The sequence below is a fragment of the Podarcis cretensis genome, assembly GCF_951804945.1.
Source record: "Podarcis cretensis genome assembly, chromosome: Z".
NCBI lineage: Eukaryota > Metazoa > Chordata > Lepidosauria > Squamata > Lacertidae > Podarcis > Podarcis cretensis.
This window is the reverse complement of record NC_137184.1, coordinates 9,700,589-9,726,743: the sequence shown is the minus strand read 5'-3', so window position 1 is coordinate 9,726,743 and position 26,155 is coordinate 9,700,589. Positions and strand designations below refer to the sequence as shown.

Genomic DNA, 26,155 nt, shown 5'->3' with positions numbered 1-26,155 from the left:
ATTCTCAGTGTTGCCCAAGTAGAATTCTACAGAGAGGAGAATGGGGGTGAAACTTGAATTACCATAGTTGGCTCTCCATGTCATTGGCTCTGGCGCCACCTGCTGTTGAGCTGCTTGCCTTCCAGTCCCAATGGGAACCAGCCATCACTGCCCCCACTGGATTCAACAGGACTTAACAGTGCGGTGCAATGGTTAAAGTGGCTGACCACTGTCTCTTAGCCTAAGCTACTTCACAGGGTTGTTGAGGGGGCTAAATGAGGAAGGAGAGAAAACAATGCAGAGAAAAGGGTGTGATATAAATTCAATAAATACTCAGAGTAACATGGTTAGGATTGTGCTTTAAGGAAATTAAACGAAGCAGCAGCAACTGAGGTCTGCTTTGCATTGACCAGAGCCACAGCAGTGTGAGGAGGAGATGAGGTGATGCCTCAGCTCAGGGAGGTCAATTGCACGTCCTTCTTGCAGACATTGAAACCGAAACTAAACTCCACAAGAGAATTGGGTTGCCATGGCAATGGGATTACTGCCTAATCGGGTCACCTTCTTATAGAGGGATTCTCTCCTAATTTAGTTACTGGACTTCAAAGGGTTGCGTCGTCTCTGCCCTTGGATGTATTACAACAAGGTCCTTTAAGTGGTTATTTCAAGCTTCTGGTGTGTCTCAGCGTATGCTCTGCCTCTGATTCTTACTTTGTGGAAATGGCGCTCATACTGAGGCCAAGACGTGCAACTTTGTGAGGTGTTTCTTCCCACTTTGCAATTTTCATTCCCTCCCACCCCATCCCCAATGAGAAAAGAGAGCAAGTGAGAAGGTAGTGTTGGGAGAGGGATAATATATATATATATATTTGTATAAAGTTGTTTAAAACTCTTTTTAATACTGTGTTTTAATGTTATAGTGTTATAACTCTCCCTGGGACCTTAGATGAGGGGTGGGGGTGAATTGCAGGTAATTAATTTATTATTTATTAATTAATAGTAGTGATGGTGATGATAATAGCAAAATAATAATAATGATGATGATGATTATGATGATGTAGCATTTTGGTGGGGGAATGATCTAGGTGCAGTCAGGTCTGGTGTCATCACCTGACAGCTCCAGCAGGATCCACCAGTGCTTGTACCACATTGGAGGCTCTCCTACCTAGACGCACATTTTAAGTCTCCACAATACTCTGCTACGACATGGCCTAGGGCCCTCCAGAGAAATTTGAAAATGGCAGCTCTTAAGCCACCCTTCAAGTACTGTGGCTGCTTCCATTGCCATGCAAAAAGCCTGAGGCATACGCGACAGCATGGGAGCCAGTGTGGTGTAGTGGTTAAGAGCAGTGGACTCGTAATCTGGTGAACCGGGTTCGCGTCTCCACTCCTCCACCTTGGGCTAGTCACACTTCTCTGAAGTCTCTCAGCTCCGCTCACCTCACAGAGTGTTTGTTGCGGGGGAGGAAGGGAAAGGAGAATGTTAGCCGCTTTGAGACTCCTTCAGGTAGTGATAAAGCGGGATATCAAATCCAAACTCCTCCTCCTCCTCCTCCTCCTCCTCCTCCTCCTCCTCCTCCTCCTCCTCTTCTTCTTCTTCTCAAACCTGGGGTCAGCCCTGGGTGAAATAGTCTGCAACCTTTTCAGGACAAGGATCCTGGGCAAACACATATTTTGGAACCAACTTAACATCTTCCTATATACATACAAATGTAAGCCTGTCATCGCGTGCTGCAGTTTGTGTGGCTGCCAACAGGTGACACTGCAGAATACAGTACAATAACAACTTATTGGTGAGGTGTAAGTGGGGGGTGGGGGTAGGGGGTGAGCAATGTGTATAAATATTTTGCTTATATTCATAGGGCAAGTGGCTCACTTTTGCTCAGGCCGTGGCCAAGTATGCTTTGAACTGAAATAGTTCTTAGAAATGTTTTTAACAGCAACTGTTTTCAGATGCTTTTAACTGTAATTGTTTTTAAATTATTTAATCTTTTTTTTTTGCTTTGCTTTGTTTTTATATTACAGTGGTACCTCGGGTTATATACGCTTCAGGTTACATACGCTTCAGGTTACAGACTCTGCTAGCCCAGAAATAGTACCTCGGGTTAAGTACTTTGCTTCGGGATGAGAACAGAAATTGTGCTCCGGTGGCGCAGCAGCAAAGGGAGGCCCCATTAGCTAAAGTGGTGCTTCAAGTTAAGAACAGTTTCAGGTTAAGAACGGACCTCCAAAACGAATAAGTACTTAACCCAAGGTACCACTGTATATCTATCTCTGCCTCTCTGGGTTCCTTGGGGACGAAGGGCAGGATATATACTGTATTTTTCCATGTATAAGACTAGGTTTCCCCCTTAAAAATAATGTCAAAACTAGGGGGCGTCTTATACACGGATACATCTCCCCCATTTTCTTAAATCTGAGTCCCCAAAAATAGGGAGCGTCTTATACATGGGGGTGTCTTATAGGTGGAAAATACGGCTTATTCAATAAATAAATAATAAAACTAAGGAGGAGGAGAAAACTGACAGGTAGTGCCACCCGCATTCCAGGCTGGTTGTAAATAAGAGGGCAGGTAGTTGGGGGCTGGCAGAGAGCAGACTGAGGTTGGTGGGGCAGTGCCCCATTTCCCCTAATGGATCACCCTCCACTGTCTGATCAGTGCCTGGATGGAAAGCTGGTTTGGGAACCCTGTGCGTTTGTTTGCCAACTTGAGTTCTATTTGGGATTTGGAGGTAATCAGGAAATAAACAGATGATCTTGGCCGTCACTTCCAGACTGGCCACCAAGTCCTGAGCTGGAATAGATAGCTCTGGCTGGATATCAGGTGTCTTGTTATGCTGAGTGAGGCTCATGGCTAGGGATGGGAACAATGGCTTGAGTGGAATTTCACAGAGACGCATGGATCGTTGGCCTCTAGCTTGGAGCTATGCCAGGCATTCCTATTTTTGGCTTCTGAGTTTGCATATAAGCCTGCCGCCTTGCCTCTAAATTAGACACACGGCTCCCTCTCTTTGTTGGACAAGTAGCATCAACAGAGTGTGAGGATGGGCATCTATGAAGAAAGAGGGTAGGTTATTACCTATTATTATTATTATTATTATTATTATTATTATTATTATCTTGGGCTTGCTGATTGCAAGGTCAGCAGTTCAAATCTGCTCAACAGTGGTGAGCTCCTGTTGTTCTGTCCCAGCTCTGCCAACCTAGCAGTTCAAAAGCATACCAGCGTGAGTAGATAAATAGGTACTGCTGTGGCGGGAAGGTAGATGGTGTTTCCATTCACTCTAGCACTCGTCACAGTCCTCCGTGTGCCAGAAGGCTGGCTACGTCGGCCTGAAAGGAGAGATGAGTGCCACACCCCACAGTCGAATTCGACTGGACTTAACCGTCCAGGGGTCCTTTACCTTTTATCTATTATTATTATTATTAATAATAATAATAATTGGGTGTGTTTTCCTCCCTGTTGGAGAGCAGAGGAGACACTAGCATGGAATGTGTGTTAAAAATCCAAAGAACTGGATATGTGATTCCCTCAGAGCTGTGGGCCATTTTTATTCTTTATTCCCATTTATACCCCACTTTTCTTCCAAGGAGCTCAGGATGGTGTACACAGTTCTTCACCTCCTCATTTTATCCCCGCAACAACCCTGTGAGGTAGTTTAGACTGAGAGGTGGTGACTTGGCCAAAGGTCACCTGGTGGGTGGGGATTTGAATCCTGGTCTCCCAGGTTTTAGACCAGCTCTCTAACTGCTACACTGCACTGGCTCTTCTAGTGGAGATGGAAGTAGCATGATGATCATAGTGTATAGGGACTGAGGGAAGAAGCTGAGACAGATGTGTGCAACGACTGGAAGCTGTTGGATCTGAAAGATGAGTGGGGGAGCAGCATTGTGGGAGTATGAGCTGGACATGGATACCTAGTGAAATTGGGCCTGGATCTGGGCCTAAGGGAACCTCAAGTTATGTCAATATATTTTGTGTGAGGATTCAAGTGCATACCAGGAAATTGAGGTTTGCACAACTGAAGTGCATTAAAGCACTTTGTAACCATAGCACAACAAATCCACTTAAAAGACGACAATGGACCTTTTGTGCATCAAAAAGTGCAGAATGAATGTGTGACTAATGGGAAGCTACATAAACAACATGGAAGCAAATCAAAATGAATGCTCATCAACCTATGACCTCCTCACAAACAAATCAGATCAAATGCTCAATAAAGCCCAGATGCCATCTAACCTTTGCTTTTTTTAAAAAAAAATGCATGCAAATCATGGTGAACGTTCAATAAATATGCCATCTGGAGGAGTCCTTAGTTTTTAATAGTTCATTCATTAAATTTGTATCCTGCCTCCCTAAACCTGTGAGGGGTAAGCTGAGAGAGCAATGCACAAGCTCTAAGGCAGGTGTGGCAAATCTTTGGCTCTCTTGATATTGCCACACTACAACGCCCATTAGCCCTAGCAATCATGGCCAATGGGCAGGGATTGTGGGAATTGCCATTCAGTAACATCTGGAAGGCCCAGGTTCTCCACACCTGCCCTCAACATTATGGCCACTGCTCTGCACGCTGAATGAAAAAAGTAGAAGTGCATTAGTGTGCCCATGCTCTCATCTCTGCAACATAGGTCAGGTCATGCTATATGTCAATCTCCCCAGTAATTGTCTCCTCTGATTGGCAGTAGCTCTTGGGGAGTGCAGGATACCTTTTTCAAGCCTGAGGGCCCAATTTCCTTGAGGACAACCTTCCTAGAGCCTTAAACTGGTGGTGAGCAGGGCCAGATGCGGAAGTGGGTGGAGACAGCACAACCTAACCCCCCCACTGCAAAACCAGTCAGGATGGATGCTCCACAGGAGTGCCAACTTGAACAAAATATTGGGGAGAAGGCAGGTAAGCCCCACCTTGCATAATGATCACAAGATGTGGTGCACACACACCATTTGAATGCCCATTATCTTTGGTGGTGGGATGGCCACCTGAAATGACCTTAGCCCCTAGGAGTTGGCTCCTAGGATGCTCAATAAGCATATTGTCCAGATGTGCCCTGAATCAAGGACATGCTCTAGCTAGATGCTTCTAAAATACCCCTGCTTCCTATTTGGAGTCAGGATAGATCAAGCCATTAACTTTTTTTAAAAGCCTTCTCGGAATGACTCGAGCTCTCACGTGGCATTCCCTTTGCGAAGGCTGATACTCTCAAAGTCAACATCTCCAAACTTCTCTGGGATAGAATGGCAGCTTGCATGTTTGCTTTTGGGAGCTGAGATGTTCCTGAGGGTAGAATAATAACAGGGAGGTCTTGGTTTGTTCCAGGGAACGGGTTGAACCGAAGAGGAAGCCCTTTAGCTGGAGAACCAAATGTGCAGTGTCCAACCGAGGACGTCCCCTGGAACTTGTTTATGCTAGTAAGTATAACACGGCGTCCTTTCTAGCATCCCATTGGAAACATCCATCATTTTCTCTCTGGCATTGGATCCAGTGGGGGCAGGGGCAGAAATGAAACTCAGGTAAGTCATCTGGCTCCTTTCAGGCACTGAGGCAGAACACTAGTATCATTCTCAAGCCTGGCAGCTAGGAGCTGACTTATGCAGTGCCAGACCACTGGTCCATCTAGGTCAATGTGCCAACACTGATATCAGCTGTCCAGGATTTCAGACAGCATTGTTCTCTCAGCCCTGGAGAGGCTGAGGATTGACCCTGGAGCCTTCTGCATGCAAACAAATGTTCTTCCGCTGAGCTCTGGCCCTTCTGTGTTCCATGCAAGGAATGTCTATTTTGGGGAGCAAATCCTGTTCACTCTCTGCCACATTCCTTCCCACCTCCCTCTCTCCCTCCCTATCTGCCTGCCACCCTCTTCCCTTCCATTACTTATTCATCGTTAGTGTCATCAAATTGGAATGAAGAAGACCAATCTCACCAATCTGGTGCCAGAGGCTGACCACTCTTACTTTTTATATTTTATTAAGAAATTTATGTGAGGCAGGGGTGGGGCATGTTGTTTTGTAAGGAGAACAGTTCTTGTCTTACCGAAGTTATATGTAGCTTTATAAAAATAGTATAGTAGACAGGCAGCAAGCTTTAAAACCCACTTGTAAATTGCCTATACTCGTACTTACTGGAAGAGATGTTTTCATCACATTGAAGTTTTCTTAAGATCTTGTGACCCATGCCTGCTAACTCTGTAAAGTGAAGAAGAGGTTGTGTTCCTCTGGAAACAGGTGGCGATGGGTGGAAAATAACAGAGAAGGCTTGACTCATCCATGCCCATCTGCAGATGCCAGTTAAAAGTCAGAGCTTGCAGTTGCGAAATGCCAGGATCTGGTCCTGCCTTAAATCCATGTATTGGACTCGAATGTAGGAACCTTCATTATATTTATTTATTTTGTTTCATTTATTTGTTTATTGCATTTATACCCCACCTCTCCCACACAAGGAGCTGAAGGTGGCAAACATGGTTCTTACCCTCTTCATTTAATCCCCACAACTTCCTCATGGTGGATTCACCTTTAATTGTGAACTGAAACAGATTTCTCTCCCACCCCTAGTGAGGACCCTGCTCTGGGGGCTGTTGGTGAAGGGTGGGTAATAAACTTAATAATAATAATGATAATAAATATAAAATATAAAAGCAATATGTATAGCCTTCTGGGCCTGTTGTACGTAACACCACTACCTTTATAGCTGATAAGATTCACATAATGGGCATTTTGTCAGAAAGTCTATTTAGGGGAGCTCTCAAAGGATTGTTTTTAATGCTGATTCCTTTCCTGTCAATAAAGCTCTAGAATGGCCCACAATTTTGCGTATAGGGTGGTAGAGGATCATGACCCTCCTCATTAAAATTGTGAAGAGCTGATTAATGGATCCCTCCCCAACCCAGTTAAAAATCCACCCCCAACATCAGCTCTGGTTAATGACTTCAGCACAGAGACCCCTTGGTTACCGGGGAAAGATTGTGCTTTGCAGGCTGACAGGCTGTCAGTCAACGAGGGAGAAAAGTTCACACCGGTCTCTGGAAATAGAGTCATTTAATGAGGAAATCTATTGCTGCTTTACAGTTGGCAGAGCGCTTTCAGCCATGCATCTGTTTCCTCCAAAAGCTCTTTAGCGGTGGGAAGGCAAAAGTTTTTAAATAATTGCTTGACAGAAATAGGAGGGGGAATAAACCAAGCACAAATTTATCTCTAGTTCTGGAGTCAGGCTTCCAGTATACTTGAAAGATCACCTCCCCTACACAGAACTGTAACATTACTTATATCATCAGGGGAAATTCTCCTCCTGACACCACACTTTACAGAATGGCTTTAAATTGCTGCTTTAAAAGGACAAATTCATGGGGGGTAAGCCTATTGGTTGCTGGTTCCCCAGAAGAGTCAACTGGAGCCAACCCACCTTTGCTCCTCACCCACTCTGCTTTAGGATGATGGAAATGGCACTCATGAGACAGATGCCATCCCTTCCTTCTGACCTTTGACTACCCAAACTTAAGATTTCAGTTCTTTGATCTAATCTCCTTCCACCCTTCTTCTCTCATCTCATAGTTGGGGGGTTGAGCCCTAAGGGCAATGTCAGTGGTGTGGAGTGTTACAACCCCCTGGAGCACGAGTGGAAGGTTCTGGGCTCCGTCTCAAGGCATCGGACTGGAGTTGGAGTGGCTCCCCTCAATGGCTCCATCTACGCAGTGGGAGGCCATGATGGCATGGTGTGCCTCAGCAGTGTTGAGAGGTAATTCTGCCGTGTGATTGGGTTGTTTTAGACTTTTGTGGGGCTGGTGATGGTGGGGCAAACCGGAAATGTGATGGAAAGGAGCTAACTGAAGAGGAAACTTCCGTTGACCAGGATTTGCAGTTTTTGTGGTGGCTCTGCATGTGGTTATCCCTTCCATTTGTGTAGAAATAAGAAGTTCGAAAGCACGTCAAAGTGCAAGTAGATAAATAGGTACCGCTCCAGTGGGAAGGTAAACGGCGTTTCCGTGCACTGCTCTGGCTCGCCAGAAGCAGCTTAGTCATGCTGGCCACATGACCCAGAAGCTGTACGCCGGCTCCCTCGGCCAATAAAGCGAGATGAGCGCCACAACCCCAGAGTCGTCCGTGACTGGACCTAATGGTCAGGGGTCCCTTTACCTTTACCTTTTAAGAAGGGCAAGATGGCTTTGGGGCCTGCTTGGCATTTTTCTTTTATGTCCATTCCCCCAGAACTACTATATTGTCCTATGCAGCCTAGAGCCCTGCTGGATCAGGCCAAAGCCCCACTCAGTTCATCCTGCTGTTTTCACAGTGACTGACTACTAGATGCATGAAATGGGGAGCAGGGACATCTTGCTGCCTGGGGCGAAACAGAAAATGCCTTCACCTCCTCCTCTTTTGCAGCCCCCTACCTCCTTTCCTGCAGCACTCCCTCACTTCCTCCTTGGCAGCAGCCCCCCTCCCCTGCTCCCCGCATGCCAAAAGTGGTGATGATGGTATAAAGGGCCAGAGAGAAGCAGGTGATGAATGTAAGTGGGCGACCACACAGGAGGCAGTCATGGCAAGTGGTATGCTTCTCAGAGGCCAGATCTGCCACCTGAGGTGACTTCCTTTTTTTTTTTTTAAATGATATTTATTCAAAATTTCAAAAAGAAAAAAATACAAGAAAAAACAGAAATACAACAACAAAACAACAAAAAACAGAAAAAAGAATAACAAAAAAATAAATACAAATCCAAATTACATCCTTTCATTTACTTATTTCTTGGACCTCCTCACACCTCCCTTTTTGTATTCCATCTTAATTCATTATTTCAGCAAATTCTTCCCATACTTCACAATTTTTATTTAAATAATTTGTCTTAACAATCTGTCTCTCTTTTCCCCCCCGTTAACTCAACATATCCTTTCCAACTTTTACTATATTCTGTTATTCAATTTACCGTTGATTTCTTTAACCTTGTCTTACCTTAAGAACCATAAAATTTCAAAATTTAAACCATATTTATGCATACCTCCTTCAAACCTTTCTACTAAAGCCAATTAATTCCTTTCCAACATATTCTGATATTTCATTAGTATCACACTAATTCCAAAAAGAAAATATATAAAAAGAAATTCTCTTCTAATTAAATCCAACGTCCCTTCTTCCTGGTTTCGGGTTATGTCAGTCCATTCTAACCATTACATCCTGTCCATCAATCTGGTGTTCTAATGTCCGAGGCTCTCAGGTCTCTTCTACGCCCCCTCTGCAGATTTTCTTGTTCCTGTTTATACTTGCACCCTTCCCTGTCCCTTGTTCGTTTCTTTCGTAGTTTCTTCCCTCTCTCCTTGAGGAGAGGGTCTCCGGGGAATTCCAAACAGTAGTAATCTTTATTTTCTTTCATCAAGTTAGCCCATTCCCCAGAATCCCCCTCCCCTATTTTAATTTTGTAATCCAAAAAGTAGTTATTCCAAAAGTAGCTATCAACTTGTTTCACAGTCCCACCAGAGCTAAGAGCTTCCTTGACTCCAGGCACTTCCAGACACACTCCAAATTCAATCTTCCAATGTTGCGGCTTTTGGTCATGCAGGACTTTGGATCTTTCCCTTTGTATCTTTTGAGGTGCAATCGCGACCTCTTCCATCTTCATCTGCCCTTGGACTTGCCTTATCAAGCCAGTTTCCTGCGTTAGTTGTTGTAGAATTTCTTTGTCTTTGTTTCCTGTTAGCTCATATTTACTGGCAACCGCAGTCATAAAGTCCAACTTTTCATTCATCAAGTTCATTTTCTCATGCAATGCTGCAGCATAGCAATTGTTTTGCCTAGGGCAGACTTAGAACTTCCTCCCTGCACATTTCTGTTCAAGGTCAAATAGCTGGTCCCACGGTCTAATTCTCACAACTATAACGTTTCCCTGTGAACTGCAGCAACAAACTGACAAGCTCCCTCTAGGGGACACAGTTTCTAACGTCCATCTTTAAAAAGTATCCAACAAAGGGAAATTTACTTTCGATTTTCAAATACTTTGTTTCCTTAAAATACAAAGATGCAGAAAGCAGCGTTGAAGTTCATTTGTTTCTCTTTTTTAACTATCTGTCAAAAGTGTTCCGTTTTCAATCAATGGAGATCTCCAACCATTTCTGTCCTGACACCCCGTCCCCAGGTTTGGGACGACAGAAACTTATATTCCTTTACTCTTTCTCTGCAGGATTAAACGGTCAAAGTCCCCCCCACCTTTTCTCCTGCTGTCAAGGGGTTTTTGTTGGTTATAAATGCAGGAAATTTCAATCTTTGGATCAATTTTCCAGGCTATTTAGCTTGCAAAATCTTTACTTCAGTCTGTTTACAAAAAGCGGAAGGCGGACTTCCTGTTTAGACCTTCCCGCTTCGTTGCCTAATTCGTGAATTTCATAAGTTTCTTAGTCAAATCTTCCGTTTTTACTCACGGGTTTTAGAGTCCAATTGTCATCAGGAAAAAGTCAGCGCTCTCCGGCGATGGCTGTGCGGCTTCCCTCCGTGAAAGTAGCAGTCAGTTTGCAGCACTGTGCTGCTCACCCCACTCCGCTCCGGAGCCCCCAAAAAGGGGTTTCCCCGCGAGTGGGGGAGGCGCTCTTGGTGCTCTGCCGAACCCCACATTCCCAGGCTTCTCCGCCTGGGATTTCTAGCGGGTCCCCACCTTCGCCACGGTGGGAAGACCCAGTTTCCACGGAGCCCGTTCCTCCGATCGGAGGAACTCCACCATTCGCCAATGGCGCTAACCCGGAAGTCCTGAGGTGACTTCCTTGCCTTGCCTTGCCTTGCCTGATGGGAAGTCTGCAAAGTAGGATCTGAGGGCAATAGCATTTTCCTTCCTTGTGATTTCTGGCAACTGGAGTTCAGGAACATGCTGCTTCCAACAGACGAGGAAGAGCATAGCTCTCAGGGTTAGTTAGTGGCCATTGATTTCATTATCCTCCATTAATTTATCTAATCCTGTTTTAAAACCCAACCAGGTAAGTGGCCACCACAGCCTCTCATTGGAGTGAATTCTACCCTCCATGCAGGCAAGAAAGAAGCATCATTTGAGTTCAAGGACACATTCCAGCCAGGCAAAACCACTTAAGAGGGTACAAGGCAAGGCTGGTGATGGCTGTAGCCTGGGGAGGAGACAGAGGGCTGGACAGAGAGAGGCCTGGAGGGTCACAATTGGGCCTCCAGCCTCTGGATCTCCATCCTTTAAGGCTCCCTTCAAGTCCACGATGGTTTAACAATAATCTGAAAGATACACCAATCACATCCTTAGTGCAAGTGCTGAGTTCTCAGAATTTGGCAGATCAGAACCATCCAGCCAGGGCTACTCAATCAGAAACATGAGAAGAGACTAAAGTAGTCGTTGAAGGACTGTAAAATAGCTATGACCCTAAGCAGGAGGAACAAATAGGACTGACTTTCCAGAAAGGAGGGTGGCTTGGCCATAAATATCTACCTTCATGAAGGGTCCAGATGGTTGCACCATTAGCAATGCAGCAACTTTGGTGTAATCTTTTTCTTATTAAAAAAAATAACAACACAAAAAACTGAACAGAGTGTTGAACTTAGACCAGAGTTCATAATCCCTGTCTGTTGAGAAAGAAACTTTCTGGGTAATCCTAGGCCAACGTAGCCTAATTTTCAGCTTATTTTGAGGGTAAACTGGGGGAAATTGCTGTAATTTATTTTTTTATTTAATTATGTCTTACATTTGTATTCCCCCTCCCCCCGCCCAAGGATCTCAAGGAGGCATGCATGGTCCCCTTTCCTCTCCATTTTGTCCTCACAACAATCCTGTGAGGTAGGTTAGATGGAGAGAGTTCAACAGCCCCAAGGTCACTTGGTGAGCTTCATAGGCTGAGTGGAGATTTGAAGCCTAGCCTCCTAGGTCCTAGTCCAACACTGTAACCACTACACCAGATTGCATCTACACTATGCTGACTTGGAGGAAGCACTGAGATACCAATGCTGGAAGATTTTATGACATTTGCATATTGTTTTGCAAATTAGGGATTGGTCAATACTAGTCCTACTCAGAGTGCACCCCCTGAAAATGATGGAAACAATAAGCTTAGATCCTTTAATTTCAGCGGTTCAACTCCCGAGTAGGACTGAATGGGATACAGCCTTTAAATGAAAACTGAATTTAATTCAGTCCGCATCCTAAATCATGTCTTTAAACCCCCACAAAATAGCTGGAAATACTCTGGGGGAGGGTAAAGTGACCTGCTATGGTTCTAGTGACAAGTGTCTCAGGCGTCTGCAGGGGCGAATGAGTATTTTGGTGCTCCCTCCATAAAAGCTGTATTTGTTTTTGGTAAGTTTTTAACTGCTGCATCTCATGAGTTCAGCCCATTTCTCCCCATCTCTCCAATTTCCTCCTTAGTCACTTCTGATTTCTGTTCCTTTTGGGTAACCCTGGGGACTCACTCACTTTCAGCCTCACTGGAACGCCTCCCCCCCCCCCCCGACCATGCCAAAAGGAGGGGCCAAGTGAGAACTTCTTCACCTGCCTTTCTTTTTAAAGATGACTGATTCTGAAGGGTGCTCATTTGCCACAGGAAAACTCCCAAGGAATGTGACTAGTCCCTTGTGACAACATCAAAAACCAGTTTCCTGCTTGCTTGGAACATAGGGTGGGTAACTGGGCAGTGCCCCCCAGGGTGGAAAAGCTGAGCTTCTGTGGCTGGGTGCTTAAGAACAAAAATATCTGTTTAATGAACCCTATTAGACTCCAATCTCTCATTTATAGAAATGAGGCCAAGCTGAGTATCCTTCTCTGCTGACATCTTTCTCCCCTCTCCAGCTGATTCAGAATGAGCCCATCACTTCCCTCTTGCTCCTGAGCTATTTATCACCTGATTTCATGCACCGTGACTGACCTTATTTCCTAGGACCTGCTCCTCATAAACCACTGCCATTATATTTTCTGTTTTTGGACGGCCTGTTTAACAAAGAAATGTTTTTTTTAAAAAAAATTACAGTGGTACCTCAGGTTAAGACGCTTCAGGTTACATACGCTTCAGGTTACAGACTCCGCTAACCCAGAAATAGTGCTTCAGGTTAAGAACTTTGCTTCAGGATGAGAACAGAAATTGTGCTCCGGTGGCAGCAGGAGGCACCATTAGCTAAAGTGGTGCTTCAGGTTAAGAACAGTTTCAGGTTAAGAATGGACCTCCAGAACGAATTAAGTTCTTAACCCAAGGTACCACTGTAGTATGAATTGTTAGTTTCCATCATACCACAGGGAACACCTTCCTGTCCTGGAGCAGAAAGCTGTTGGTGGCTGCTGGCCATGATGGCTCTGCTCTGCCTTCGCAGTCAGAGACAGGAGTGCTTCTGAATACCAGTTGCTGGAAATCACAGAAGCAGAAAGTGTGTTGTGCTTAGGTTCTGTCTGCAGGTTTCCCACAAGCACCTTGTTGGCCAATGTGAGACAAGGATGCTGGACTAGATGGGCCAGTGGCCTGGTTCAGCAGGCTATTCTAGTGTTATGTCTTTCATTATTTAATCCAGACTAAACAGTCTTAAAGGGACACGGGTGGTGCTGTGGTCTAAACCACAGAACCTAGGGCTTGCTGATCAGAAGGTCAGCAGTTTGAATCCCCGTGAGGGGGTGGGCTCCCATTTCTCGGTCCCTGCTCCTGCCAACCTAGCAGTTCGAAAGCACATCAAAGTGCAAGTAGATAGATAGGTACCATTCCAGCGGGAAGGTAAACGGCATTTCCGTGCACTCTGCTGGCCACATGACCTGGAAGCTGTACGCCAGTTCCCTTGGCCTGTAAAGTGAGATGAGCGCCGCAACCCCAGAGTCATCTGCGACTGGACCTAATGGTCAAGGGTCCCTTTACCTTTACCTTTAAATGGTCCTAAACATGTGCACCTTTTGTTGTTGTTGCATGTTTTAAATTGCTTTTGCTGTTTTTATTTTCAATCAGCTTGCGACGATTGTGTAACGGAAATTAATAAATTGATTGTGGTGGTGATGAAAGTGTTGTGTAAGAAAATGAAAATATCTTTACTTGGATCCAAAAGGACTAGCAGCAGTTCTCAGCCTGTGGGTCCCCAGATGTTGTTGGACTACAACTCCCATCATCCCTGAGCTCTGGCCTTGCTGGCTAGGGGTGATGGGAGTTGTAGTTCAACAACATCTGGGGACTCACAGGTTGAGAAAGGCTGGACTACAGGGTCGTGAAAGGGAGTCTCTGTAGGGAGAGCATTCCATAACTGAAAAGCCAACACCAACCCCCCCCTCTGGAAACCACTAGCCATACCTCCCTTGGCTGGGGGGACCTGGAAAAGGGCCGCCAAAGAGGATCGCAAGGTCTGGGTAGGGACATGTGGGAAGAGGGGATCTTTCAAGTGTTTGGAAGACCCAAAGGGCCTTTAAAAAGGCAAAGCCTCAAAGATGGACTGGAAGGAACTGCAGATGATGACACCCTGGCATAAATATGATGAAAGCACCCACAGTCCTAGCAAACAACCTCATAGCCCTATTTTGGAGAGTGGTGGCTGGCTACCCCTGGGACTAGTAGGGCTGAAGGCAGAGAGCCCAACTGCAGGTGGTGCTAGAGCCAATGAGAGGTGAAGCCAACTCCATCTAATTGTGTCCTCTTTCCTGCTGAGCTCTGCAAGGGGCAACACTAAGACAAAGGAGCTGACAGCAAGTTGCCACCCCTTGGACCAGTTGTAAGGAAGGAGGCAGGCAGGCAGCTGAGGGCAGGCTCAGGCTGGTGGGGCAGTTCCCCATTTGTTCCTCATCTGGGCCTAATGGCCCAAGTCTCCACTGCTGCTCCCCCTTCAAACTACTTCACTTCCTTACAGGTAAAGGGACCCCTGACCATTAGGTCCAGTCGTGACCGACTCTGGGGTTGTGGCGCTCATTTTGCTTTATTGGCCGAGGGAGCCGGCGTAGAGCTTCCGGGTCATGTGGCCAGCATGACTAAGCCGCATCTGGCGAACCAGAGCAGCGCACGGAAACGCCATTTACCTTCCCGCCGGAGCTGTACCTATTTATCTACCTGCACTTTGACGTGTTTTCAAACTGCTAGGTGGGCAGGAGCAGGGACCGAGCAATGGGTGCTCACCTCGTTGCGGGGATTCGAACTGCCGACCTTCTGATCGGCAAGTCCTAGTCTCTGTGGTTTAACCCACAGCACCACCCGCGTCACTTCATTTCCTTAGAACATGGCAAATCAGTCCTGCTGCTTTTGGAAGCCCTCCTACTCCTGAGCTGGGTCCTAGATTTCTGCCCCCAAATCCTGCCCCAATGGTGCCAGATCTTCTCAAGTGGCTTTAAAATGGAAAATCTCAAGAGAAGGGAGCACATGTTTTTTCTGTCCAGTACACATGCATGCAAACATATGCATAGAGATGTCAAGGAAACAGGTGAGAAATAATATATGGACCCTTTCCCTTTCCCTTGTTGCAACAGAGTTTTGCCAGCAGCATCCATCTCATCAGTGGAATGAATGTTTTTTCAAAACAGGCCGTCCTTGGCCTCCCCTGCGCCTCTTTAGCCACCCACGTGATTACTGCTTCCTCTGATTGATAGCTTTGACAACCTATTTACTATGTGATATTTCTCGCTAAAGGCAAACTCAGTGCCTCTGGCTCATTTTGCAAGTCTTGCCAGTAAGGGAGGGCTGGAATCCCACAGCTAAATATATGCTTAATTGAGTGGGCAGGGGGGGTGCCAGTAATGCGTCATGCCGTATTTGCAGCCTGCGGTTGGTTTCAGCAGGCTGCCTGTCTCCCAAAAGAGATTGCTTTACTGCAAGGCTAGCTCAGGGTCCAATGATGTAAGACAGAAGGATAGCTGGGTTAAAAAAAATTGTTGCTATCTCTGGTTGCTAAGTCAGGTTCTTGGCTATATGGAGGCACTTGCTTAGCCTTAGCATTGCATTGGAACATCCTTACATGGCATGGGTGAGTGGTCTTCATCTGGATGAGCGAGACCCAGCCTCACCAAGCACACTTTGCCCATAGCCAGCCCACCTCCTTACTTATAGCCAGTCCAGTGGGCTACCGCCCTTATTCCTCTTTTAGCTTCAGTATTTCTTGTGTAGAACTCCTATGGAAACTGTTATGTATGGTGGAACCTCCACTCACATACGGAATCCGTTCTGAAGGTCCATTTGTGAGTCAATCTGGGTCGCTGGTAGAAGCACTGTTCTACGCATGCGCATTCGGCGGCAGTGCTATTCTGCTCATGTGCAGATGGCAGAAGCCGCTTCTGTGCAAGTGCAAATGGCAGAAGTCGCTTTTGCGCATGCGTGAATCGCGGCAAACCCGGTATTTACTTCCGGGTTTGCTGCGGTTGCAAGTCGAATTGTTCACGAGTAGGGGCAGTAGTAAGTCTAGGTTCTACTGTACTAAGCTTGGGTCCTAGAACAATAGGCCGGTAGGATCCTAAAGGCAGCAACCTGATTGGCCTGCAGGAGTGGCCCAATCAGGCTCCAAGAGGAAGTGAATCAGCAACTGGATTGGCCTGCAGGAGCAGTCCAATCAGGCTCCAGGAGGGAAGTTGAATCAGCCAATCACGCGGGGCCCATTGTGTACATAATGTATATATAGCCAGAGGTTTTTGGGGAAAGCACTCACTGTTTACCATGAGCCGAAATAAAGAGCATGAAATCAACACTCAACTCCGAGTATATTTTAGAAACAAAACGAGAGGTGGGTGGCTCTGTTCCTCATTGGCTGTGGTTGTCATTAGCTCCACCTTCTGTGGGCATCCCTGCCTTCTGCCCTCCTGCTCCCAGTGGGCCTTCATGGTCTGCCTTAGCAGCTTCTAACTCTGTTCCAAACCATATATTCCTAGCAAATATTTTCAAAGAATCAAATCTTTGTTTAGAAAATGCCTTTTCTAACCCCGAGAATATCCATGTAGAAAATAAAGGAAGGAGGATTTGGGATCCCAGATTTAGAACTATATCATCATGCCTATTTACTGTCAAGTACACAGTTCTGGAGATCTGCAAACGATAATAACTGTCCAAATTGGGCATCCTTGGAATACTCTTACGTAGCATCTCTGCAAAGATGGGTAGCACTCGGTTCTAAATACATCAATACTTGAGATGCCGTTGAAAGAATTTCATCAGTTTGAGCAATACAGCACCACATATGTCTTCACGGGTACTGTTTCTTGTTTCTTCTTTTTTTGTGTCTTATCTTATCTCTGTGCACTTGTAATTTTGTACTTTTTATTTTTCAATAAAGAATGTAAAATAAAGAACAACAACACTGCAACTCTGTTTCATCTTCCTTCCTGTGCTGCTGAAGGTACGATCCTGAAATCAACGAGTGGAGGCGGGATGTGGCGCCGCTTCGTGAACCCAAGCAGGATGCGGCCGTGGCTGAGCTAGGAGGCTACTTGTACTGTGTCGGTGGCTACGATGGGCTCCTATGCGTCAACACCACTGAGAGGTAAGCTGCATCCAGTGGATGGCCTTTGGGTGTGATGATGGCAAGATGATGATTGTTCTTGTACATTTGTTCATTTATTTGGTTTTCATTAAAAAGATAAACCAGTGTCCACCCTGCCTTTCGAATAGAGATTTTCCAGTGGGACTTATACTGAATCAGTCCTAAAAATAAACGCTTAATTAAATGGAACACTATGAACATTTGATACAAATAATTATTTAATGGTCTCTTTTCTTTATTGATTAATTTCATATAGCCAGTTTGGTGATCTATATAGCTGTATGTACGTTTAGTAAGTATGTATTTAACACCATTAAAAAAACAACAACCATATTATAAAGGAGCTTTAGTGCACTAGAAACTTTAAAAAGCTCCTCTGTTGTCTAGAAATGCACCATTATTATTTTGTTATGTGGTGGTTGTTAATTATTTCTTAATTCACCATAAAGCCCCAGATAAGGTTACAACAGTGTAAAAATACAATATTAAAATTAGTTCAAATGTGTAATAGGGTGGGTACACACACACACACACACACACACACACACACAATGTCAAAGAAGGCTTTGTCATCTTCAACATATGACAAAAGCTATACAACAAAATGCCAGATGCACCTCTGTGTGGAAGGAATCCCACAGATTTGGGGCTGCTACAGGAAGTTTCCAAACTCTCAAATTTTGCTTCTGTGGACCTTTGTTAATACTCAGTAACCTTTGACATACCGGTACTTTATGCAACCCAGGTAACTCTGCTTCCCAGTTAACATGAATGTTGGACCATCTCCAGTATTTGGCATAACCAAGTCTAGTGGCAACAGTCATCTAGAATATTAACTCTCTTAAATATACAGGTACTTTCTTTGCATAAGTCAATACCAAAAAATTATATTCTGTTTGCATCCATCTTATTCTTTCCATTGCATCCTTTGTGCCCCTTGACACCCTCCGTCCAGTGAAGTAAACACTGGTTTAACCGTCTCTAAGCATTCTCACAATTGTATATTTGTCTCTAGATATGATCCACTGCTCAACAGGTGGTGCAAGATGGCACCTATGAATCGTTGCCGGAGGGGCCTAGGCTTGGCAGTACTGGATGGCTACTTGTATGCTGTTGGAGGATCTGATGGATACTCTACATTACATTCAGGTAACAAGAAACTCTGGTTGTAGACATGATCTGAGTCTGAAGAGGAAATGCACCCCCCCCAAAAAAAAAACCACCCTCCAACTGTTAGGAAAGATTGCAGCTTGGATGAATTAGATTGGAATGATCACTTACAGTTTCTGGAGTTCAAAGGCTTTATTCATGCAGAAACAGGTTCATCTGGGCAAGAACTATTTACAGGATGAGTAGAGGTGAAAGAGAGAAATAGACATCTTGTCTCAACATGTTGGGAGAGAGAAAAAACCAACTGGCTCAGCTTTTAGGGGCAGAATTCACTTAGACGGAGACATTGCAACCAAGTGCTGGCTAGACTGATAGACAAACAGTGCCCTCATGTGGTTTAAAGTAACACGTGCATTAACATGAAGCTCAGTGAGAAGGAATTGTATTTGTTTTTCTCCAGCATGAATCAGCAAGTGTAAACTAGATCTCTGTGGCTGTTGCTACTGGTTGCGTACAAATTGGCAAATATGCCAACTTTGGTTTCTCTCAGGTTCTCATTTCACCAATCTTAATTCAGTTCTCTGCATTTCCATGTGAGTGTGTGATTTTTATTTTTAAAGATGAAAATTCACCAGCATTTTAAGTTTGAGTTTCTCCGCATGTACACATTTTTTGTGTGTGATTTTGCCTAATATACACATTCTTGCAAAGTGGTTTCCCCAAACACATTTTTGTATGTTATTGTCATAAAAATATGCATCCTTTTGAAGCACACTTTGTACCACTATAAGCATTTTGGTACACCACTGCTTGGCTGGAGAATGGCACTGCAAAATCCAAAGAAGTGCAAATTTCAAAGAAGAGCTGTGTTTGCCTATTGTTTCAGAAAGTGTGGATTAGATAGGTTTGCGTTCAAATGTAAGCTGAGTCTAATTTCTCTCTCATCCCTAACTGGCCCCCAGTGCTGAAGTCAGTGGCGATATCCAGTCCTGAGAGAGCACCACATGCACACTGGAGCAAATGTGAAGCTTTGAATATCTGCACCAGAGCTTTCCAAACGGTGTGTCATGACACGTTAGTGTGTCAGCTGTAGTGTATAGCTGTGCCGTGCAAATGCTCCCTGCTCTCCTCCCGGAAAGGGGTTAGTTTAACCTCCAGTTTGCTAGTAAAAGTGAATTACTGTATTGCAAAATGATGCCTGTCTAAACAGTGTGTCACCAATATGAAAAAGTTAGGAAAGTTCTGATCTAGACATGGCTGCATTCACATGGTAGTCCCCCCCCCCCCCCCGTTTACCTGACATTTCCCTAGCTATTAATTTTCACATTATTTTTTTTTTGGGGGGGTATAAAATCCACTTCCAGAAATCTAGTGGAGCCTAGTGGAAGCGCCCCACCCCCCAAATGCATCTTCCTTAACCTGGAAAATATTTGGGAGTGAAGTGACAACAGTTATTTCCTGTTGTTTTCATGGGGGAACCATGGGAGAACAGAAGCACAAATGTGGAAAGGGAATGGGAGTAGCAATGCTATCTAGTGATTTTTGTTGTTGTGTCATACCATGCCCAGTGGCGGAACTTCATGCTCCAGTAACGGGGGCAGGGGGTGGAGAGCAGGCAGGGCGGAGCGCGCGTCCTGGGGGTGGGGCGCGCCACCCGCAGGGGTGTGACATGCGTCCTGGGGGCGTGGTGCCCAGCGCAGGCATGGGGCAGCCGCAATGGCACCCCACCGGGATCGCACCGCTGGGGGTGGTGCGCTCTCCCTGCACTCCTCTTCCTCTGCCAGTGACCATGCCCAAAACTGTGAATGATATTTAGTATGGCATGCCGGCACACCAGTCAAAAAGCCACAGTTCCATTACACAACAGGGACTGGGCTGCCGAAGGAGCATGAGCAAACAGGGGAACTAATGCAATAGTTCCCATTCCTGAATGTACCCTGTGTCTCAATTTTATTACCTCCTCCAGTGGAGCGCTACAACCCCCTGGAAGACAGATGGACTCCCTGCCCTCCCCTGAAGACCTGTCGAGAGAACCTGGGTTGTGTTACCTTTCAAGGCAATATCTATGTGGTTGGCGGGAGAGATGACCTCACTGAGCTGTGCAGTGTTGAGCGATTTGATCCTCTTGCCAATGAATGGTCTGCTGTCACTCCCATGAAGTCAAGAAGGAGCAAGGTATCAGTGCTGTGGGAACTCATAACAGTAACGACTAAACTTCTTTCAGCGCCTTCCGAACTTGTAGGAGAAATTCTCCAGCAGGCCATAGCGATCTACTGGGTGCATAAGGGATGGAGCGGTTTACTCCCAAATGAGTGTGTTTAGGATAGTGGCCTAAACCTTCAATCTATTTAGGCTGCCATCCCAGTGTTCACCTACCTGTAAGCAAGTCCCACTGAACTCAATAGATATGTATAGGATTTATATTTATATTGTAGATAGGTGTAGATCAGTCTGTTGTTTGAAACGATACTTGCAGCTCTGCTTTATTTTTTTTTTTATCTGGCCTCTTGGTTTCATGACTAGATCAACCCATGACAGAATGTTAGGAAGATGGGAACATTCCTCAGAGCCAGAGCCTTGGTCCATTTGGCTCAATATTGTCTACAATGACTGGCAGGGGCCCTTCAGGATTTCAGACAGAGGTCCTTCTCAGCCCTGCATGGAGATGCTGGGGACTGCACCCAGGATCTTCTGTTGCTCTACCACTGAGCTATGGCACTTCCCCTTAAAATGACAGGAATCTGCCTTATACCCAGTGAGGCCACTGGTCCATCTAAATAGGCATTGTCTACCCCAGGGAGTTTCATCTGGTGCCTTCGTTTTGCACCTTTAGGCACCAGGGAAAAACGTTCTTTTTTAACCAGGCCTTTGGCTGAGTGACACCCTTTTAAAATGTGTTGGGAGGGGGTTATTGGGTTTTTATTTTGATTGCGTGTTTTGTGTTTTTATATTGTGATTTTATCTTGTGAACCACCTGTGGGTATAGGGTGGTATTCAAATTTAATAAATAGTAATAGTAAATAGGGACGTAGGTGGCGCTGTGGGTTAAAGCCTCAGCGCCTAGGATTTGCCGATCGAAAGGTCGGCGGTTCGAATCCCTGCGGCGGGGTGCGCTCCCGCTGCTCGGTCCCAGCGCCTGCCAACCTAGCAGTTCGAAAGCACCTCCGGGTGCAAGTAGATAAATAGGGACCGCTTACCAGCGGGAAGGTAAACGGCGTTTCCGTGTGCGGCTCTGGCTCGCCAGAGCAGCGATGTCACGCTGGCCACGTGACCCGGAAGTGTCTCTGGACAGCGCTGGCCCCTGGCCTCTTAAGTGAGATGGGCGCACAACCCCAGAGTCTGTCAAGACTGGCCCGTACGGGCAGGGGTACCTTTACCTTCACCTTTAATAGTAATAGTGGGACGCAGGTGGCGCTGTGGGTCAGACCACTGAGCCTAGGGCTTGCCAATCAGAAGGTCAGCAGTTCGAATCCCCACGATGGGGTGAGCTCCCATTGCTTAGTCCCTGCTCCTGCCAACCTAGCAGTTCAAAAGCACGTCAGAGTGCAAGTAGATAAATAGGTACTGCTCCAGCGGGAAGGAAAATTGTGTTTCCATGTGCTGCTCTGGTTCGCCAGAAGCGGCTTAGTCCTGCTGGCCCCGTGACCCGGAAGTTGTATGCCGGCTCCCTCGGCCAATAAAGCGAGATGAGCGCCGCAACTCCAGAGTCGGTCATGACTGGACTTAATGGTCAGGAGTCCCTTTACCTTTAGTAGTAATAGTAATAATACCCTGACTATCTACACAACGGCTTACTAGAGTTCTAGACAGGAGTCTTTCTTCAACCCTGTCTGGAGATTCCATATGTTGAACCTGGAATGTTCTGCACACAAAGCAGTTGTTCCACCACTCAGCTGCAGGCCTTCCACAGTCATTGCATGAAAATTTATGTGTGTGGTGGCAAAACTGAGAATTCTCCATTTACTTTTAACAACGAAGGTGAGCCTGGTTGCTGCCAATGGTTACCTCTTAGCCATCGGGGGTTATGACGGCACTGTCCACGTAACCACTGTGGAAGCGTTTGACGTGGAGCTAAATGGATGGAGGTAAGCTACCATCCCCTTTCAGTGAAGCTGCTCTTATGGGAGTTTCCTGGCCCAGCAATACAACTCTTGAGACCTTGCATGGCGCCACCTTGAGGGTGGGGGGTGGTGAGAGGAGCCCCCCAAGTTCTTAGCCAGGGCGGTCCAACCTCTCAGTCCAAGTGGGCTGCAAGAGTACTTCAACACAGAGCCTGGGGCCACACACAGAATTACATTTCCATATTGTAAATATGCAGTGTAGTTAATATTATTTAATATACGCAAGTAAATGATATTATTTATCATTAAATTAAATAATATTTGATATGCATAATATATTTAACTGAACACACACACACATGTACACACTTAATAGATTTAATATATTGATTTATGCACGAACAGACATATGCACTTTCGTTAACAACACAGACATCGAGTCCCTATCAGGATAAAAAGGCACGGTATGGTCGGCAGTTCGAATCCCCGCGGCGGTGTGAGCTCCCGCCATTCGGTTCCAGCTCCTGCCCACCTAGCAGTTCGAAAGTACCCTTAAGTGCAAGTAGATAAATAGGTCCCGCTTTATAGTGGGAAGGTAAACGGCGTTTCCGTGCGCTGCGCTGGTGCTGGCTCGCCAGAGCAGCTTCGTCACGCTGGCCACGTGACCCGGAAGTGTCTTCAGACAGCGCTGGCTCCCGGCCTCTTAAGCAAGATGAGCACGCAACCCCAGAGTCGGTCACGACTGGCCCGTACGGGCAGGGGTACCTTTACCTTTTTATAGCATTAGTAGTAATAATAATAATAAATTTTAATAACAAATTTTATTTATAGCCCACCCTTCCCGGCCAGAGCCAGGCTCAGGGCGGGTAACAACAGTAAAATTACAGTAAAAACATAACAGGGGGAAAAGAACAATTTAAAATACAGGTTAAAATGCAATTTAAAATGCAGCCTCATCAAAACCATAAGGGGAGGGCAACATAAGGGTCAGACTGAGTCTGAACCGAAGGCCAGGCGGAACAGCTCTGTCTTGCAGGCCCTGCGAAAAGATGTCAAGTCCCGCAGTAGTAATTTATTTTATAAGGCTTCTAGTCAAAAGGATTCGAGCCTCTTGTGGAGCCCGTAAATAAATAAAAAGGTAAAGTAAAGGTACCCCTGCCCGTACGGGCCAGTCTTGACAGACTCTGGGGTTGTGCGCCCATCTCACTTAAGAGGCCAGGGGCCAGCGCTGTCCGGAGACACTTCCGGGTCACGTGGTCAGCGTGACATCGCTGCTCTGGCGAGCCAGAGCCGCACACGGAAACACCGTTTACCTTCCCGCTGGTAAGCGGTCCCTATTTATCTACTTGCACCCGGAGGTGCTTTCGAACTGCTAGGTGTGCAGGCGCTGGGACCGAGCAGCGGGAGCGCACCCCGCCGCAGGGATTCGAACCGCCGACCTTTCGATCGGCAAGCCCTAGGCGCTGAGGCTTTAACCCACAGCGCCACCTGCGTCCCCCGTAAATAAATACAGCCCATGAAAAAGGAGGAGGAGGAGGAGGAGGAGGCGTGTAGGTGGGTGGGGGGCATCCTTCTCACCTCAGAGTGGAAGACTGAATCTGTTCCAGATTCCACAGTCTGGAGGGAGGGGTACCTTTGGCTGCTGCTGGGGGCCTCTTATTTTGACTTTTATGCACAATTTCCTTTAGTTGCTGCTAGTTCATTACTTGGCTTAAGCTGTAATTTCTCTCAGTCTTGTGAGGCAGCCTCTGATTTCCCAAAGGGCAGGAACGTGCAATACAAGCAGAACGAATAACGAAACAGGGTCTTCTTATGGCACACGTATTAAGGCAGACGCTTCCATCAACTCCTCAGTATTATTATTAATATAGTAACTTGCGTCTCTGTCTGCTTGCATGGGGAGGGAGGAACAGGTTTTTGGAAGAAAGGAAGCCGCCTCCCCCATGGCTTCCTTGATCAATGCTGTGCCTTCAGAAGCAGGAGTGGAGAAACTTGCAGAGCTCACTTTGCATCAGGAAGGCCCTCCGAGCCCCAGCCTGGACTTGGGAGGTGGGAGCCACCTGGTGGGAAAGGTTGTGGTGAGATGGCTGGGGGGGGGGGTTATATCCCCCCACCCCCCATGGCACATGACCTTGGAGGGCCTGGCTCAACTCAAGTGTTTTTGCCTGGCTGAAACGTATTCTTGAACTCTTGCTCACCTGGAATGAGGATAGCAAGTGAGTAAGTGTGGAAACCAGCCTGCTACACAAAGGTGGCATTTACATTAGTTGCTCCACTACTTCTGCCTGTGGCCTCACCTATGTGGCCCCCAGCATGTCACGAAGACTGGAATGTGGCCCTCAGGTAGAAAAATGTTCCCCACCCCTTGCCTTTGCATCAACAGTCTCCGCTCCATTAACAGCCCCTCTCCTCTCTTGCAGACGTTTTGGAAACACGCAAACCTGTCATCCAGGTGGAGGTGTCACTGTCATCAAAACGGCTCCTGATTATCTGGAACTTTCTGAGTCGCCTTGGAGCAGATAAAAAAACAACAACACACAACAGCAGCAATTTCTGGACTTCCTTGTTTGGTTTTCAGTATACAATTGACACGCAATGTGTTACTAAACTACATGCCTGACTTCTTCCTGCTCTTCCCCCCTCTTTTGATTGTGTCACCAGTGTCAAATTTTAGATTGTAAGCTTCTTGGGGCAGGCACTCCTTGCTAGGCTGCAAAATGCCCATGCCCATTGATGCCCCTATATCAATAATAAGCAGGAGACAATGACAGGATGCTGATGTTTTAAGTCTTAGTTCTGTGTATCCCAGAATATATTTAGTTTGTCCTTTGCCTGAAAGTAGCTGAAGCTTTGCTTCAGAACTAGATGTCTTGGGAGTACCTTCAAACTCTACAATCCTATGCTTCAATTGTTTAATTTGGAGAGGTGTTACATAGTTGTTAGGAGCTTGTCCTACACTCGAGTAGGACCCTGGCAGAGACACATGCCCAACTGGCATGTTCTCTCCCTCCTGGCCGATCGTTTGGGAGCTTCAAAAGCTTTCTTCTGCTCGAACATCACAGCAACCGATGCCAACTGATACCGGCACACTTAGGGATCCGCAGAGTCTTCGCAGCTTGCATAACAGACCTCAGCAACTCAGCATTTTGGCTAATCTACTTTATTTACATATAAACACACAAGGAGCACTGCAACATGTCTCCCTCTCTCTCTAGCATCAGGCAGCAAAGAGAATGAACAAAGGACAATAGTCCCACTTCACAGAACACAGTAACACAAACATCCTGTCTCCATCGCTTCCCACTGTGGAGTCAAAACATACACTGTCATGTGATAGACAAAAACCCCATGACTGCAACCATGGAGCAGGAATTCTAACAGTTTACTGGAGGAGGAAGACTCATCTTTTTCCGTCCGACAATTATAGAATGCCTCTCCTCTGCCCTAAACCACAAAATGAACAAACACGTTCACTTCCAGGCCCACTGAATATGCCTCCTGAGTTTATCTTCAGAAAGGCATGGGAAACAGACTTAATATAAGGCACTAGTCACTAACATGGTCTCATGGGCACCCTCTCCCGCCCATCTTCCAGATGCAATTAGTTCCCTACCA

The 26,155-nt window shown here is 46.1% G+C and overlaps 1 protein-coding gene across 1 annotated transcript; it reads left to right on the top strand.

Annotated features, from left to right (window-relative positions):
• The first annotated feature begins 2,940 nt into the window (after positions 1-2,940).
• Positions 2,941-25,315, top strand: LOC307207911 (uncharacterized protein). Its single transcript, XM_079962225.1, has 8 exons — positions 2,941-3,046; positions 5,295-5,386; positions 7,523-7,706; positions 17,226-17,369; positions 18,385-18,518; positions 20,446-20,654; positions 22,458-22,564; positions 24,961-25,315. Exons 1-8 carry the CDS (start codon positions 3,024-3,026, stop codon positions 25,061-25,063), a joined length of 996 nt encoding a protein of 331 aa, XP_079818351.1. The 5' UTR covers positions 2,941-3,023; the 3' UTR covers positions 25,064-25,315.
• The last annotated feature ends 840 nt before the right edge of the window (positions 25,316-26,155 follow it).